This window comes from Sinocyclocheilus anshuiensis, unplaced genomic scaffold, assembly GCF_001515605.1.
Source record: "Sinocyclocheilus anshuiensis isolate Anshui unplaced genomic scaffold, SAMN03320099.WGS_v1.1 scaffold185, whole genome shotgun sequence".
Lineage (NCBI taxonomy): Eukaryota > Metazoa > Chordata > Actinopteri > Cypriniformes > Cyprinidae > Sinocyclocheilus > Sinocyclocheilus anshuiensis.
In genome coordinates, this window is record NW_015539887.1 from 2,126,361 (window position 1) to 2,141,856 (window position 15,496).

Sequence of the window (15,496 nt, forward strand, 5' to 3'; positions counted from 1 at the left end):
ATATATATATATATATATATATATATATATATATTTATTTATTTTTTTTTTTAATGCCAATAACATATTTCAAAATATTTGTGTGACACTGGTCTGTTGTATTGCTGATATGGCCATCTAATAAATGAGCACTAGAATTATTTTCCCACAAGAATGGAAGATCTATCTACTTTTCTCCATCGCGCTCCAGTCTGTCCAATCACAGAGCTCCTGTGAGGCGCTGCGTGTATCTGGAGGTTTATGTCCATCCCTTCAGCAAAAGCTATTTAGTCAACAGCTGAGCGTGACCAGAGCAGTAGTTGAGTGAAGGATCAGCACTAACTAGCAGACAAAGAGATGATGTATTAACGTTTGGAAGCTTCATACGAGGATTATCCGTATTTACTGTTACAGCATACAGTTTCACACTGGAAGTCTCGACGAAAAATCTTGTGTGAGAAGAAGACACTTCAAATCTATGGAAGAGAGTGCCAAACACTTTGAACACGGACTGTAGATGTCTTATGTTTATGCTTTGTGGTTATGAACATTAGTGGGTTTTGAGCACAAGAGACTCGTTGTATTATACTATCCCAAACACTGAGGAAATCTCCTTAAGATGAAGGGAGTAATGGCAGCACTTCAACTCTGTTTGTGGATCTTGGCTGTAAAGGTGAGTTATTTGTTATTCTGCTTTACAGTATCTTATATATGACATTTAAACTCGTAACAGTTCGTTTAGTTTTTTATTTGAGTTTGGGTGGCTGTAAACACAGTTTTCACTGTTCATATTTTCCAACGTTACTAGGTCTTTCCAATTGCTTTTTAATTAGCCTGCACGAGCGCGTTGTAACACTTTGTGGTTTACGTCTGTAACGTCTATAAAGTGTATTTCTCTCGCTATGTATCTCACAGTTTTGATATAGTTTTCCATGTCTGCTTCGAACTGAAATACTTTAGAAATCCACAACTTGTGAATTTAATGTCAATTAATGTAAAGTTCATAAAAGTGTGCTGTTACAACCTACTCTTTGTAACACTAATAAAGTTTATTGTGGTAATTAAATGTACTTGTCCAAAATAATTAAACTACACCCACTCTTATTTCATTTTAAACAGTTTTATTGAAACATGTAGGACATTTTAATTCAAAATAAATAAAAAAATGTAAATAAATTCTGAGACAAAAAAACAAACAAACAAGCTAATGTCTCTAAAACTAACAGACCAAGACTTTATTTTGGCAAGTGTGGCATATAGAAATACATTGGACAGTGTTACAAGTGTTACAATTAATGTTATAGTATCACATTAATCAGGAGAATCTGATTCAGACAACACCTCTTTCATTTAGCATTCTTTAGCATATTCAAAAAATTAAATAAGTCTGACATTGAAGTTTATTTTCTTACTTCAAAATAGCTTGTTTCGAATTTGTTAAACTGAAGGTGTTACATTTCAACTGCGTTACAACACCCCGCATTCTCCCCTAGGATGTGTTTTGAACTAGCATATTAATTAGTCTGTCAGGGATTCCATATGATTGATGATATGTTTTTTGCAAATGTGTTGTATTATGCAGAATGTTATTTTTCGGTACTTGTGTGGATAATATGTTCCTTTTATGATTAGTTTTTACACCGCATATTGCCTGGCACAAAAGTAAAGTGGTCAAGGACAGGAAAGTAACACCCTTTGTCTCTTAGGACGTGCATAGCACAACTTCTATGTTTTTTAATCACACTGATTCAGTGTAATATCCTGATATTGTTCACAGTGAGTATAAAATGTTCAATATTTACCATCCAAATGGAAATATATCTCATCATGTTTTCCAAATGTCAAATTATGCTCCAAGAAATACGCCCTGCAGATGTCAACGCAGAGTCAAATGGCCTTGTGATTTATTCCTGTTAAACCGAACACCAAAATAAAAGGCTGCTTTGTCACTCCAAATTAAGACAGTAAATCACAAAACAACTGGTTTGTCTGTTTTGCCACTTGTTACACAAAATGAAAACGATGAACATTTTTGCTTGATGATTCTGCACTCTTTTCAGGTCAGTGGTAGTTAATGCATTAAATGCTACTGGCCTGATCCAGATCCATGTCTCCTGGTGTGTTCAAACAGTCTGTGGGGGAGCCAGGGATAGCAGCAGACCAACCCCCCCACGTCTGTTGGTTGATAGGCAACCACAGCTTAAGCACTGCTGGGGCCCGGGATATCCGGAGCATTGTAATTATCATCATTTTCTCTTGGTCTGTGGAGAGCGAGAGGGTAGAATTTGCAGCTCAGTAATTTGACTTTCTATTTAGCCACATCACTTTACTTCTTTCGGTGGGGGCAGAATCGCGGTTTCCTCTTGAACTCACAACCTCGTTTTTTTTTTCTCCCTTCTCTCTTGTTCCCGTCTTATTTTGATAGAGAAGCCCACTGTCTCTGGCGGCAGACTGACACTTTTGTAAATGGTCTTGAAGTTCTACAGGCCCGAGGCCATGTTTAGCCTGCCGTTTAATGTGTTCTGACTCATTTGTGAAACGTAGCTTCTGCTCCTGTTGGCTGCAGTGAGATAAGATAGCGGTCAGTCACTCAGTCTCTGGTTGTATGTTTGGTTGGTGGGGGTGAGGGGTCAATCACTGTTGCTTCCTGGGGCTCATGGATCCTTTCATGTTCTCATCATTCTCTTTCCAAACTCACTCATGGGCAGCACACGTGCTCATACATCATATTGTACAGCAGTGGACTTAAGGCAAGACAACCCAGGTGAAAAAAACTAATAGATATCACCAAGACAAGTTGATTGATAACTTTAATAATTGCAAAAGTTGTTTAAGTTAAGTTGATGGCATTGTATAATTAAATATGTACTGATTTCCATACATTTTCCAGAACAAAAAACCTGAAGATTGAATAAAGCCAGGTTCAAAATTCTTGTTTCATTTTGTTGACATATTAGAGTTTTTACAATCGGAATTTTGGATATATTATTTTAAAAAATATTGGATTTTTTTTTTTTTTTCGAAGATTGCCTTTAAATATGTATTTAAATTTAAATCTATAGATGCAAATAGATGCAATAAGTGCAATAAAATTATTTGGATGTTACTCTGAACGAAGACATGTTATTAAAGCAAAATATGCCGAAATCTCAAAACTGACAAGAGAATGAAAAAACAATGTTTTTTTGTCTGAAGTGTCTTGCCTTAAATGGATAGTTTACCCAAAATGGAAATTCTGTGATCATTTACTCACTTTCATGTCATTCCAAACCTAACTTTGTTTCTTCTGGGAAACACACAAGACATATTTTGAAATGGTTTTGGACACTTTTGACTTCAACAAAAACAGTTGAGACATTCTTCAAAACATCTTCTTTTGTGTTCTGCAAAAGAAACTTATACGTATGGATGTACATTTTAATTTTTGGGTGAACTGTCTTTACAAAAGATCGCATCAATCAGCAAGTGTGTGTGTGGGGTGTGTTTGACCTACATTTTGGGAACCAGTCAACAGTAAATGTGGCATCCAGACTAACATTGTCCCTCAGAGGAGGGAATGAAATGTTTGGGTAGATCAAAGATGTTTTGTGTGAAGTGGCATCATTCAAATGCATTATCTCTCTGCATTATGTGGAATCAGCACTTAGGCTGGAAGTGTCTGTAATGTTTATGCTCCCCTCCCCTCCCCTCCTCTCCCCTCCTCCTCTGAGCTCTACATTCCTGTCTCTGCCCAAATGTTTATAGGTGATATATAATTTGTTTGCACTTTGTACATTCTATTAAGCAAGACTTAGGTACAAATTATATAGTGATGTATTGTTATGGAGGATGTTAAGATCCCCCCTAAGCTTACTGTGTTTGGTGAGTATTAAACACCATATTAGGAAACTGACAAAGAAAATTCCAATGATACTGCTCAGAAATTTCTCTGTCTATCTGTGACTTCCCTTCCTTTCAGAGAAAATATGTATTTTTCTTTTGTGTTTAATTTGTATTTTTATATGTATTCTTCATATGTATATATATATATATATATATATAGTGGGATACAGCATAGTATTGCGATATTTTCGGTGGAGAAATTTTGGCCCACTCTTCTTAGCAGAATTGTTTTAATTCAGCCACATTGGAGGGTTTTCGAGCATGAATGGACTGTTTAAGGTCAGGTCACAGAATCTCAATCGGATTCAAGTCCAGACTTTGACTTGGCCACTCCAAAACCTTAATTTTGTTTTTCTTGAGCCATTCAGAGGAGAACTTGCTGGTGTGTTTGGGATCATTGTCCTGCTACATAACCCAAGTGCGCTTGAGCTTGAGATCACAAACTGACGGCTGGAATGGGTTCTTTTATGACCTCCTGGATGAGTCGTCGTTGTGCTCTTGTTGTAATTTTGGTTGGCCGGCCACTCCTGGGAAGGTTCACCATCACCACTGTTCCAAGTTTTCTTCATTTGTGGATAATGGCACTGACCGTGGTTCGCTGGAGTCCCAAAGCCTTAGAAGTGGCTTTATAACCCTTTCCAATATATATATATATATACAAAATTACATAAAATGATTTGTCAAATATCAAAAAGTCACATTGTGAAATATTATTAAGATACATTCAATTTAAATACATTTTTTTAGTGCTGGGCAACAATTAATCGCAATTAATCGCATCCAAAATAAAAGTTTTTGTGTACATAATATATGTGTGTGTACTGTGTATATATATTCATGTTTGTGGTCGATCAGTTTACATGGCAGATTCTTAAATGTTTAAATTTGGTCTCTTTCAATATTGATCATTTAGTTACTCAACTCAACTTTATAAACCATGAAAAGGTGTATCAAAGCAAGCTGTAGTGGCTTAAATGCAGAAAGAAGCTGCTCTTTTTACTTACAAAGTGAAGGTTGTTGCCCTGTGGGCAGCTGTGTACAAATGTGAATTAGTGTTTCTATGAGATTATGAGCGTGTGCGCTCGTTCAACAGGTTTACACACGCTCTCGTCCCAACAGAGATCAGAGAGGAGAAGAGAGAGACATCAGAGAGGCTGTGTGGGTTTTGCTTTCCCTCTTTGGAGGAGCTTTACATGTTAGGCATCTGTTGGCTCTTGTCAGAGCCCCAGGGGGCAGTTGAGAAGCGGAGGGGGTGTGTGAGGGGTAATTTTCCTAAACATATGCATGCTGCAGAACTGACCTTCTCTATCACACCTGCAGAGCTGAGGGGTACATCAAAGTCTTCTGTTACCCAAACAGACGCACACACACATCACACCCTTCCCTGAGGTCCCAAGCTGCACTGGTGTCCCCACTGCTGATGCGTCTGTTTGAAATGGGTGCTAATACACATAATGTGACATTTCCATGAGCGAGGAATATTTTTAAACATCCCTTAATGACACCCTACCTCGCTGATTTTTGATATTGTTTTGTTATAGATGTGTGAAAGGCTGTGTTGTTACACTATTTACACCCAGATTGGAGTGTTAAAGTCACAAGGACTATTGAAACCCACTTCAGGCTCTCACAGGAAACACTGTGCAATTAAAATGCCTAAACCCCATTTAATGCAAAATCACAGGGAAGTGTGTGTGTGTGTGTGTGTGTGTGTGTGAGAAGAAGAGAGAACAAACAACGCCACATATGTCAGTGTGTGGACTGCATGATATGGCAAGTTCTATAATATATTTTATGTGTATGGGCTGTGAAACTTTATACCATATATCACCATTTATATTGTTTTTAGGGTTTTGAACTTATTTCACACAACAGGCTATTTGAATGTAATTCTCTGGCTGAATATCAATATATCTTCATGTTTCTGTTATATATTGAGACTGAGAGGGCTTGAAAACTCTTAAAATTGTATTTTGGGTTACTAAAGATCAAATTTATGCTACAAATTGCATGTAATTATTAAGAATAATTTGAATTAGACGTGATTGTGTGTTTTGCAGGTGGCGTTTGGAAATGTCTGTACCACTGAGCAGTTTACAAAAACAGGCGAGTGTTGCAGCATGTGTGCTGCGGGCACTGGTTTGGTGAGCAGCTGTGGTCAGGAAGACACCAAGTGTCAGCCGTGTCAAGATGGTGAGTGTTTTCAAAACATACATTTTCATTTTTATTTTGAATAAATGCTTAGATGTGAATATTGTTGTTTTGCCAGTGTTTATCTATGTATTATTGATAAAAATGACTTTAAATCTCTTCTAGGTGTGTCGTTCTCAGACTCTGAGAGTCTGTCAGCCTGTCGTCTGTGCGCCCGCTGCCCCGCCGGCATTCCTGAACTGGCACGCTGCACGCCCACTCAGGATACCCAGTGTGAGTGCGGTGAGCGCTTCTTCCTGTGGCGAGATGGTAACAGCACAAGTGGGCTGTGCGCGGCCTGCTCTATGTGTGGGCATGGAAGCGGAGTGGTTCGGGCCTGTGGGCCGCTGGGAAATACTGTATGTGAGCGGTGTAAACCAGAGACTTACTCAAAGGAGCGGAGTGACAGGAAACCCTGCGTGCCCTGCTCACGCTGTACTGATGACGAGGTGGAGATCAGACCCTGCCAGCCGGACTCTGACACCGTCTGTATGGGTGAGTGCGGTGGTCATTATATTCTAACTCTTGGGTGTATGAAGGAGCAGAGCACGATTAATCAAGATAAAACCGAAATTGCAATAAGCCTGCAATTTAATTGAATAAATGTGTTCGCTGCATGTTTCCTAAATGCTTTATTAATCATTTTACAGTGAAATATTACAATAGTAATATTTCTTATTTTGTTTAATAGTTGTATTCAGTAATAATAATAAGTATTATTATTATTATTATTATTATTATTATTAGACTCATATTGATATACACATATTGAAACATATTGATCACAACATTTTGGCCAAGTTATGCAGCCCTGCAAACAAGCACAGCAAACCTGGAGCTTTTTAAATGAATGAATAAAAATTATTATATAAATTGCAATTTGACAAAAGCTTTATTAAAAGGATAAAATAAAAAAAAAAGCTTAGTAATTCGGCTTAATCTTTTATTATGAAAAACAAAACAAAACAGTGAAACAGTTGAATTTGAAATATTCTAAATATTTAAAAAAGTTTATCTGTCAAATGAAAGTCATGGCCTGTGACCAGCAAAGTCATGTGGTTCAACCAACACATGGAAAACATTTTTTAGATTACTTTACCTCTTTATTACATGAAAAAGTTGGTTACGATTTAAAATATGTGATCCTGGACCACAAAACCAGTCATAAGGGTCAATTTAAATTGAGATTTATACACCATCTAAAAGCTGAATAAATAAGCTTTCAATTGATGTATGGTCTGTTAGGATGGGACAATATTTGGCTGAGATACAACTAGTGTTGTCAAAAGACCCGGTATTTCAGTACCAAGTCGGTACTAAAAAAATGAAAACGTTACGGTACCAGGTTTTCTTAAGTACCGGTGGTACCGAGTACCCGGTCAACCCGGTTCTTGATGCGCTAAACGAAGCTATCCTCTTCCAGTGTTGCCAAGTCCGCGGTTTTCCCGCAGAATTGGACTGCTTTAACACTGTTGCCGCAGGTTGTTTTTCATGTCCGCGGGTTGAAAAACGACCCCATTAACGTGATATTTAGCCCCTGGAATGCTAATTTTACCAGGGGAACCCCGCCAAAACATGCGTATTTTATCCCCAGAACGCGATTTTTAACGGGGGACCCCCCGATATGCGATTGGGTGGGTTTTGTTGAACCTGGCAACCTCTTCATAAAAGTAGTGGCGGCCTCAAGAGGAGGAAACGCATCAAACTAACAAAACACCCCGATCAAGTTCAAACAGGTAAGTTTCAATTACATTTTTAATATCTAGAGCTTCTGTTATGAATATTATTCCATATTTTAATTTTAATTATATATATATACACACACACACTGTATATATATATAGAGTGAGAGAGAGCAATATGAATAATATATAGTTTACTATATACTTACTTGCTATATATATTGTATACTATATATACTAGTTTAAATTTGATTGATTTTAAAACATTTTTTAAAATAATTATGTGTGCTCTCACATGTATTCAAGGTGTAAATTGGAATTGTCATTATTTTCATTCATTAAATTTAAGCTTGTTAAAAATGGTATAAATGTTTTAAAACCCATTTGAAAACAACATGAATAAAAAGCATGAATTTATTTCTAAGAACTTGGCCCATGCTTGTTGAACTAGGTTTTGAAAAAAATTAAAAAGTAATATCCTGGACCCTTTTACTTGTCATTGATTTGACACACCTGTTAGTAAATACGGTTGTCAATTCCAAACACTGACTGTGTGAACGTAACCCGAGATGCATGTGTGTCTTGGATGAAGATTGTGCCAAGCTATAAATAATAACATTTATGCATGTGTGTGTGTGAGTGTGTATGGTTAGATTGTTAACATGTGGCAGACACCTGTGTTCAGTCAGAGAGTAGCTTGTGAGAAAATACAGCTCTCACTTTGACTTCAAATGTTCTTCTCATTCTTCAGCGAGCTTAGCAACAATCCAGTCATGATCAGATTAAGAAGACAAACACTTTACATAGATTTTGTCTGATCTCTAAACAATTAAATGTATCATTTTAAAACCGTTTTTAGTGTAAACTGTCATTTAAAAAGCACCACATCTTTAATTGATTGCATCTTAAACTTTGCCCTGAGGTGTGTTAAATGGGTTTGGAGGTTAACCAGCTGGCCAGTGGGTCGCATCCCACGTTGCCCTCTGTTCTCTGTAGGGTGGCGTCCCCAATTAGAGCACTCGACCTGCCGAGGTCAGGGCAGCCACACAGAGTGTTTGATCCACACAGGCAGCCTTTGGGGTGTGTGAGCGAGTGAGTGGACAAAAGAATGCACGCATCTGTGTGATAGTGTGTGTGTGGGGTGGCCTGCATGATCTATTTCAGGATGAAGGGTGGGGGGCATGAATCCTCTTGACCATTCCACACCATTCAGTATTTCGATCTGGCATTTAGTCTGTCAGCTGTGCTGTGCCCACTGATGATGTGTTAATCAGACTCACAGCAGATGTGTGTCAGATGTGGGTTTCATGTGAAGGCTAAAAAGAGCATTTCCTTTTTTTGCAGTCTAGGTGTTTAAGTGCCAGTCGATTAAAATTTTGAATCTAATTAATTACAGGGTGCTGCGATTAATCTAATAGTGCTTTTCCACTGCATGGTACGACTCGGCTCGGTTCGGTTTGCGTTTCCACTGTGTGCTCATTCAAAACAGTTGCATTCGATCCTTTGCTGGCTGTGCTGATTTAAATCTAGCGGTTCTTTTGTGTTTGTGTCGCAAGTTCAGTGACGCAGGTAGTGACGATTCTCTCCGGCCAATCAGTGATCGGCAGAGTTTACACGTCACGTTTTGGTAACGGTACGCTTCACTTGGAACCTCAACCGAGGTGGTACTAAAAAAAGTACCAGGTACCAGGTACTGTACCCAGTGGAAAACCCCACAAAAGTGAACCGAACCGAACCGTACCGAGCCGTATTTGGCTGTGAAAATACCCTCAGAAGATAATTTTAAGCTATTATTGTGTTAAATGTTTAAGCTACAATGGCCTAACATAAACTATAGAACATAAACAAAGATAATTTGAGAAACAAATCAGAACTTTTTGTTCATGCAATGAAAGTCACTGGTAAGCAAAGCAGCTTTGTTACCAACAGTCTTCAAAATACCTTCTTTTATGTTGTGCAAAAGAAAGCAAGTCATTCAGGTTTGAAACAACATGAGGGTGAGTAAATGATGACAGCAATTTATTAATTAATTAATTAATTAATTTTTTTAATAAATTAAATGATACTCTAAAGAAGAAACTAAAACTACCAACAGGTGGTGGTAAATGTCTTTATTAAAATTTGTAATATTTTAAATCATTGGTTCACACGATTCGTTCACGTGAATTCATTCAGAAACTAAACACTGCTGTGTTGCTCACAGACGCACAACAGTTCTGCTGTAGCTTTATAGGTAATATTTTCGTTGGTAATATTAAACAAAAACATAAATATAACACAATATAAACTTCTTGTTTACTGAACTGTTGTAATCTATATGTAATCTATATGTTTATATATGCAATCTATATGTTGATATCGCTTATCATATGATATAATATGAGACAAAAAAACATAAAGGGGAATTTTTGCCCCAATATCTTGAATTTTAGGGCATAACTGTGTTTATGGGGTTGTTGCCCTGCATCATATTTGTCAACAGTCAACTGTATGAAATGTAAAATGATGTGCCGGTCTGGGGGCGGAGCCAGTGCGCTAACTGCGTTAAAATATTTTAATTGTGTTATTTTTCAGAACTAAAAGTTATCAAGCACTAAAATCTAAATTAAATATTGATGAATTGTTAAAGCTACAAAAGTGATTGATTTCCTCTTTTCTTTTGTTCTTTGATTAACAGACATCACAGCAGCTGGATTATTAGTTTATTTGACTGCTATCACTTTAAGAGCTGCCACTGCTGAACGTGACGTTGATCTGACACGCATGCTCGTAGTTTAAATCGCGTTTTAATATGAAATGATACAGGCTACAGCGGGCACCGCCATATTTATGCATGCAATTTAAGAGCACGCGCTACAAGCCCAGTGTAACGGCTGACAGGACAGGAAGATGTTTTTACTGACATATTGCCTGACAACATCTCATCTGACCGCAGTTCACTGTTGTTCTACTGAAGTTTTTCCGCACTAGTTTGACTAGCGCCTGTCGCTGAGGTGAAGTTGGAGCACGAGTCTGAAAAGTCTCCTGTTTGATGTGCTCATAAAGACGTTCTGCGTCTAAATAAATGCAATTCTTGTCAAGAAAAAAAGAGACAGAAGCAGCAGTTGTGAGTGGGGTGGCCAACCCTAGGCTAAAATAAATGATGTGCCGGTCTGGGGGCGGAGCCAGTGCGCTAACTGCGTTAAAATATTTTAATTGTGTTATTTTTCAGAACTAATTAAGTTAACGCATTAAACTTGATGTTCTACTGAAGTTTTTCCGCACTAGTTTGACTAGCGCCTGTCGCTGAGGTGAAGTTGGAGCACGAGTCTGAAAAGTCTCCTGTTTGATGTGCTCATAAAGACGTTCTGCGTCTAAATAAATGCAATTCTTGTCAAGAAAAAAAGAGACAGAAGCAGCAGTTGTGAGTGGGGTGGCCAACCCTAGGCTAAAATAAAATATTTTTAACGCCGTTAAACTGGAAAAATTAATCGCCTGTGTTAACACGCTAATTTTGACAGCACTAATATACATATATAATGTTTATAAAGGCAGTTCAGAATGACCAAATGTGTGGGGGGGTTTTTTCCAGTAAAAGACCTTAACATCCTGTCCCGTCCATCTGGTTCTGATGGTCCACGTGAATACCCCCGAAAGCCGACTCTGAATGAGGAAACGGAGAACAGGAGCAGCCCAGCACCAGGGTCTGGATCCCCTCGACTCACTCCACAGGACCAAGGGGGCAACAACAACAACATCTTGGTCTACGTGTCTGTACTGGCTGCGGTGGTGCTCGGCCTCCTGCTCTACGTCGCCTACAAATGGTGAGGTCATGCAGCAATTCAAAGAAGAAAAATATACTCTGCGAGGTTATGCACATGATTTACACAGAAATTAATTTGACTTGTATATGCTAGATTTAGAATAGCATAACATGTCTGTGAAGGGAAATATTATTCTTGTTTTTACTTGATGATAAGCGTGTGATTTGGTGTGTGTCCAGCTGGAGGTCATGTCAGCAGAAGCAGGCTCTGGTGAAAGCACGGGTTGGCGAGTTGAATAATGTCGGGGAAGGAGAGAAGTTACACAGCGACAGTGGCGTGTTTCTGGATTCTCACAGCCTTCAGGAAAGCCAGCCTAGCAAAGGTATGAGAGAACAGCTTAAACAGAGATAGGGTTGGCAATCCATACAGATTTCCTGATCATAATTTCTACTACTTATTCGTCTTTTTTAACAGTTCATAGCTCATAAGAGTCATGTGTACTATTTCATTCATCTTTTGGAACTGTTCATTGAAAGAACTGGTTTATAAGAGTCATTTGGTCTATTAATTTTCTTTTTTAACCGTTCATTTGAAGAACTAATTCATTTGCCTTTTTTAACTCTTCATTAAAAAACTGGCTCCTAAGAGTCACTTGTTCTATTAATTCGTCTTTTTGAACTGTTCATTAAAAGTATCGACCCATACGAGTAATTTGTACTGTTCATTCATCTTTTTGAACTGTTCATTAAAAGAACCAACTCATAAGTGTCATTTTTACTATCTTATTTAGCTGTTCATAAAAAAAATGCCTCATAAGAGTGATTTGTTCTATTTATCTTTTTGAACCAATTGTTAAAAGAACAGGTTCATAAGAGTCATTTGTACTATTTCATTCGTCTTTTGGAACAGTTCATTGAAAGAACTTGCTTATAAGAGTCATTTGTACTATTCGTTCTTCTTGTTGAACTGTTCATTAAAAGAACCAACTCATAAGTGTCATTTTTACTATTCATTCATCTTATTTAGCTGTTCATTAAAAAACTGCCCCATAAGAGTTATTTGTTCTATTTATTTGTCTTTTTGAACCAATTGTTAAAAAAACAGGCTCATAAGAGTAATTTGTATTATTAATTTGTCTTCTTGAACTGTTTATTAAAAGAATTGGCTCATAAGAGTCATTTGTTCTATTCATTCATCTTCTTAAACTGTTTATTAAAAATACTGGCTCATAAGAGTCATTTGTTCTATTCATTCGTATTTTTAAACTGTTCATTAAAAGAATGGGCTCATAAGTGTCATTTGTTCTAATCATTTTTTTTTTTTTTTTTTTATTTATCATTGAAAAAAAAGTCTCATAAGACTCATTTCCTTTTGGGTATCAGGTTACATTGGTTGTGCTTTACGTTGTTTGGTTCACCAAAAATAATTAATTCATAGAATTCAATAATTTTGGGAAACGGCCAACATTGGTCACATTATGTTTTTGATTCACTAAAAATAAGTTGTTCATAAGTCGTTCAATTCAGGAATCTGGCTGCATTGGTTGAACTGTATGTTTTGATTCACAAAAAATAATTGGTTCATAAGTCATTTGTTTATTCTTGGACTACACTGGTTGCGTTGGAAATATTGTCACTTGTAATGTTAGGGCTGCACGATTAATCGAATGCGATTGTCATGCGCATTTTGATAGTAAAGCCGGTTCTGTAATCGTGTACTGTAGGTTGCTTTTACTAAAAGTGCAAATGGCTGATTAGTAATTATTTGTTCCCTTTCTCACACTTTCCACAGGCAGTAAACGAGACAGCAAACAGGACACGCGACTTTATGTGAACCTGCCTCCTCACAGGCAGGAGGAGGTAGAGGGGCTTCTCTCCGAGGGGGGCAGTCGGAGCTGGAGACAGTTGGCGGCCACACTCGGTTACGAACAGGACCGCGTGGACATCTTCGGGCGGGGCCAAGACCCCATCCACACTCTCCTAACTGATTGGGCCCAACAGGAAGGCTCCACGTTGGGCCTGCTCTGCTCCGCTCTTGCACGCATTGAACGGCCAGACATCATCAGCGCCCTCACCGCCCCGTCTCAAGGAGTGTCAGTGGTCTGAATACTTGAATATGTTCCTCACGCCTTCATGAAAGTGAAAGAGACACTAAAATCATAGAGGAATTGCATCAACCGACTCATTTTCCAATGCCTTGCTTGCACTAAGACTTTGAAGAGCAGGATTGGAAATAATAAGGTTTTTCTTCAACATAATGTTTCACTTATGAATTTTGTTTCAACAGCTTGAGATGTTCCGCCACCTCAGAACATTTTCTGCTCAAGACAGATGTTTCCTCCAGCACTCATGGGATGTTTATGCTTTATAGTGTCCTCTTTGTAGTGTCGAAACAGACTCTGTTTTCTCCAAGACACATTCATGCTCAGTGTTTTGGGTGGTTGTGGTTTCAGCTGCGGTTGGTATCAAAGAAACGGACATTTCGTGAACATTACTGCAGCCTCGTGAATGACAGTTTTCCATTTGTGCGTAACGTATTGTAGCGCCAGAGAAAGCATCATGCATGCGATTCAGTCGTGCTTTTGTATTTATATTTCAGCGCTTCTGCCGTTTGAACAATACTCAACACCGAAGCTGGAGTGTTCAGCTGAGTGTTCAGCTTTTATCCCGTGGCTTGTCAAGGCCAACGTAACACTGTGAGGTGTTTTATGGTTTCCAGAGAGGAAAACCACTAAATGGGCTGCACGAGGGAGTTGTATATTTGGAAATATACAGATGCACGGTCAAGTTGCCTGAGCGAATGATTCTCTGCGTTTCATTCACACTAGTGCTTGGTTTGCACTTTAACCAACAATGCAACCTAAAAGCAATGTTATGTTTTGGTGAGTTATGTGAGAGGAAAACTCTCTGGTGCCTTTACTTTGAACGCTCAGGTTTGTGCTTTGCTGGTTTACTCTACCCATGTATGTATTTTAAGGTCATTCTGTATGTTAGTGCTGAGTTCTGGGTGAGACTTGATGATGGTTTCTGTGCTGAGATGCTTTTCATATAAACATTCATGTTATGTATCTATCACTCATGTTTGTCCTTTTTAATAATGAAATATCGATGTTTATAGGTCTCTTTGTATTTAAAAAAAATAATAATAATACATTGTGTGAGCAAATAAGTAGTATTTTGTGACCCTGAGGATGTATAATGGTGCAGTGCTACAATGAAAACAAGATCTGAACTTGGAATTACATAAAATATCTTGCATTTCAAAGGCCTTTTCTGCACCATTAACCCAATCAGGCAAATCTGGAGCCGCTGGGTCTGATTATGCTCTTGTTGTTGATTCATTCTTTTGATTTACTCATAATAATACACACATCTCTTTTCCCTTCCTGTACATTTAAGCAACATGCTCTGAAAAATAGTGTGCGTTTCACTTTAAAACCATGGCAAAATGTGAAGCTGTTGTGGGTTTTTGAGCTAATTGCTCAACTGGGCAAAAAAAAGAGAGCTGTGAGAAATGTAAATCTGTTTGAGAGTGAAAATAATGTTGTGTTAATGCCAACTCAACACCCAACCAAAAACAGCAGTTTCTTGGCAGTCAGAATTTTCTGATGTAATGACAAGCGATCACAATAGTGTGCTTTGTTTACACAATAAACATTCTCGCCTGTACTTCTTCCTGTGGTTATGACAACATTCAGGAGTGTAGGAATTATTTAAAAAGAACGCATATATAAAATCCTATAAGATGTTTTTTTGCACTTATTAAATCGTTCCTAAAAACACACACTGAAAAAAGTGGTTACAAAAATGGTAAAATTTAAACTGGTTTCACGTCAAAAATATTGAATATTGTTGATCAAACCTAAATACATTAATTTATACCAACAAAACCAAATATACCAGATACATAAAACCAGATACATTTTTAGAGAGATTATTTTCAACCCTATGATACGGTGGCCGAGAGAGCTCAACACGCTGCAAATGAAAAAACACATGCAAATAGAAAAAACCTGCAAAT

At 37.8% G+C, this 15,496-nt stretch overlaps 1 protein-coding gene across 1 annotated transcript; it reads left to right on the forward strand.

Annotated features, from left to right (window-relative positions):
- Positions 1-318: 318 nt before the first annotated feature.
- LOC107685559 (tumor necrosis factor receptor superfamily member 16-like) lies at positions 319-15,134 on the forward strand. Its single transcript, XM_016482183.1, has 6 exons — positions 319-652; positions 5,922-6,054; positions 6,178-6,546; positions 11,305-11,536; positions 11,716-11,858; positions 13,268-15,134. The coding sequence occupies exons 1-6, from the start codon at positions 599-601 to the stop codon at positions 13,579-13,581; spliced, it is 1,245 nt and encodes a 414-aa protein (XP_016337669.1). The 5' UTR covers positions 319-598; the 3' UTR covers positions 13,582-15,134.
- Positions 15,135-15,496: the final 362 nt, after the last annotated feature.

Excerpts from the sequence above, each read along its gene's own strand:
- LOC107685559 (XM_016482183.1), top strand. The coding sequence starts at position 599 with ATGAAGGGAGTAATGGCAGCACTTCAACTCTGTTTGTGGATCTTGGCT. Across the intron at positions 653-5,921 it reads TGTGGATCTTGGCTGTAAAG|GTGGCGTTTGGAAATGTCTG; the intron begins GTGAGTTATTTG and ends TGTGTTTTGCAG. Across the intron at positions 11,859-13,267 it reads GGAAAGCCAGCCTAGCAAAG|GCAGTAAACGAGACAGCAAA; the intron begins GTATGAGAGAAC and ends CACTTTCCACAG.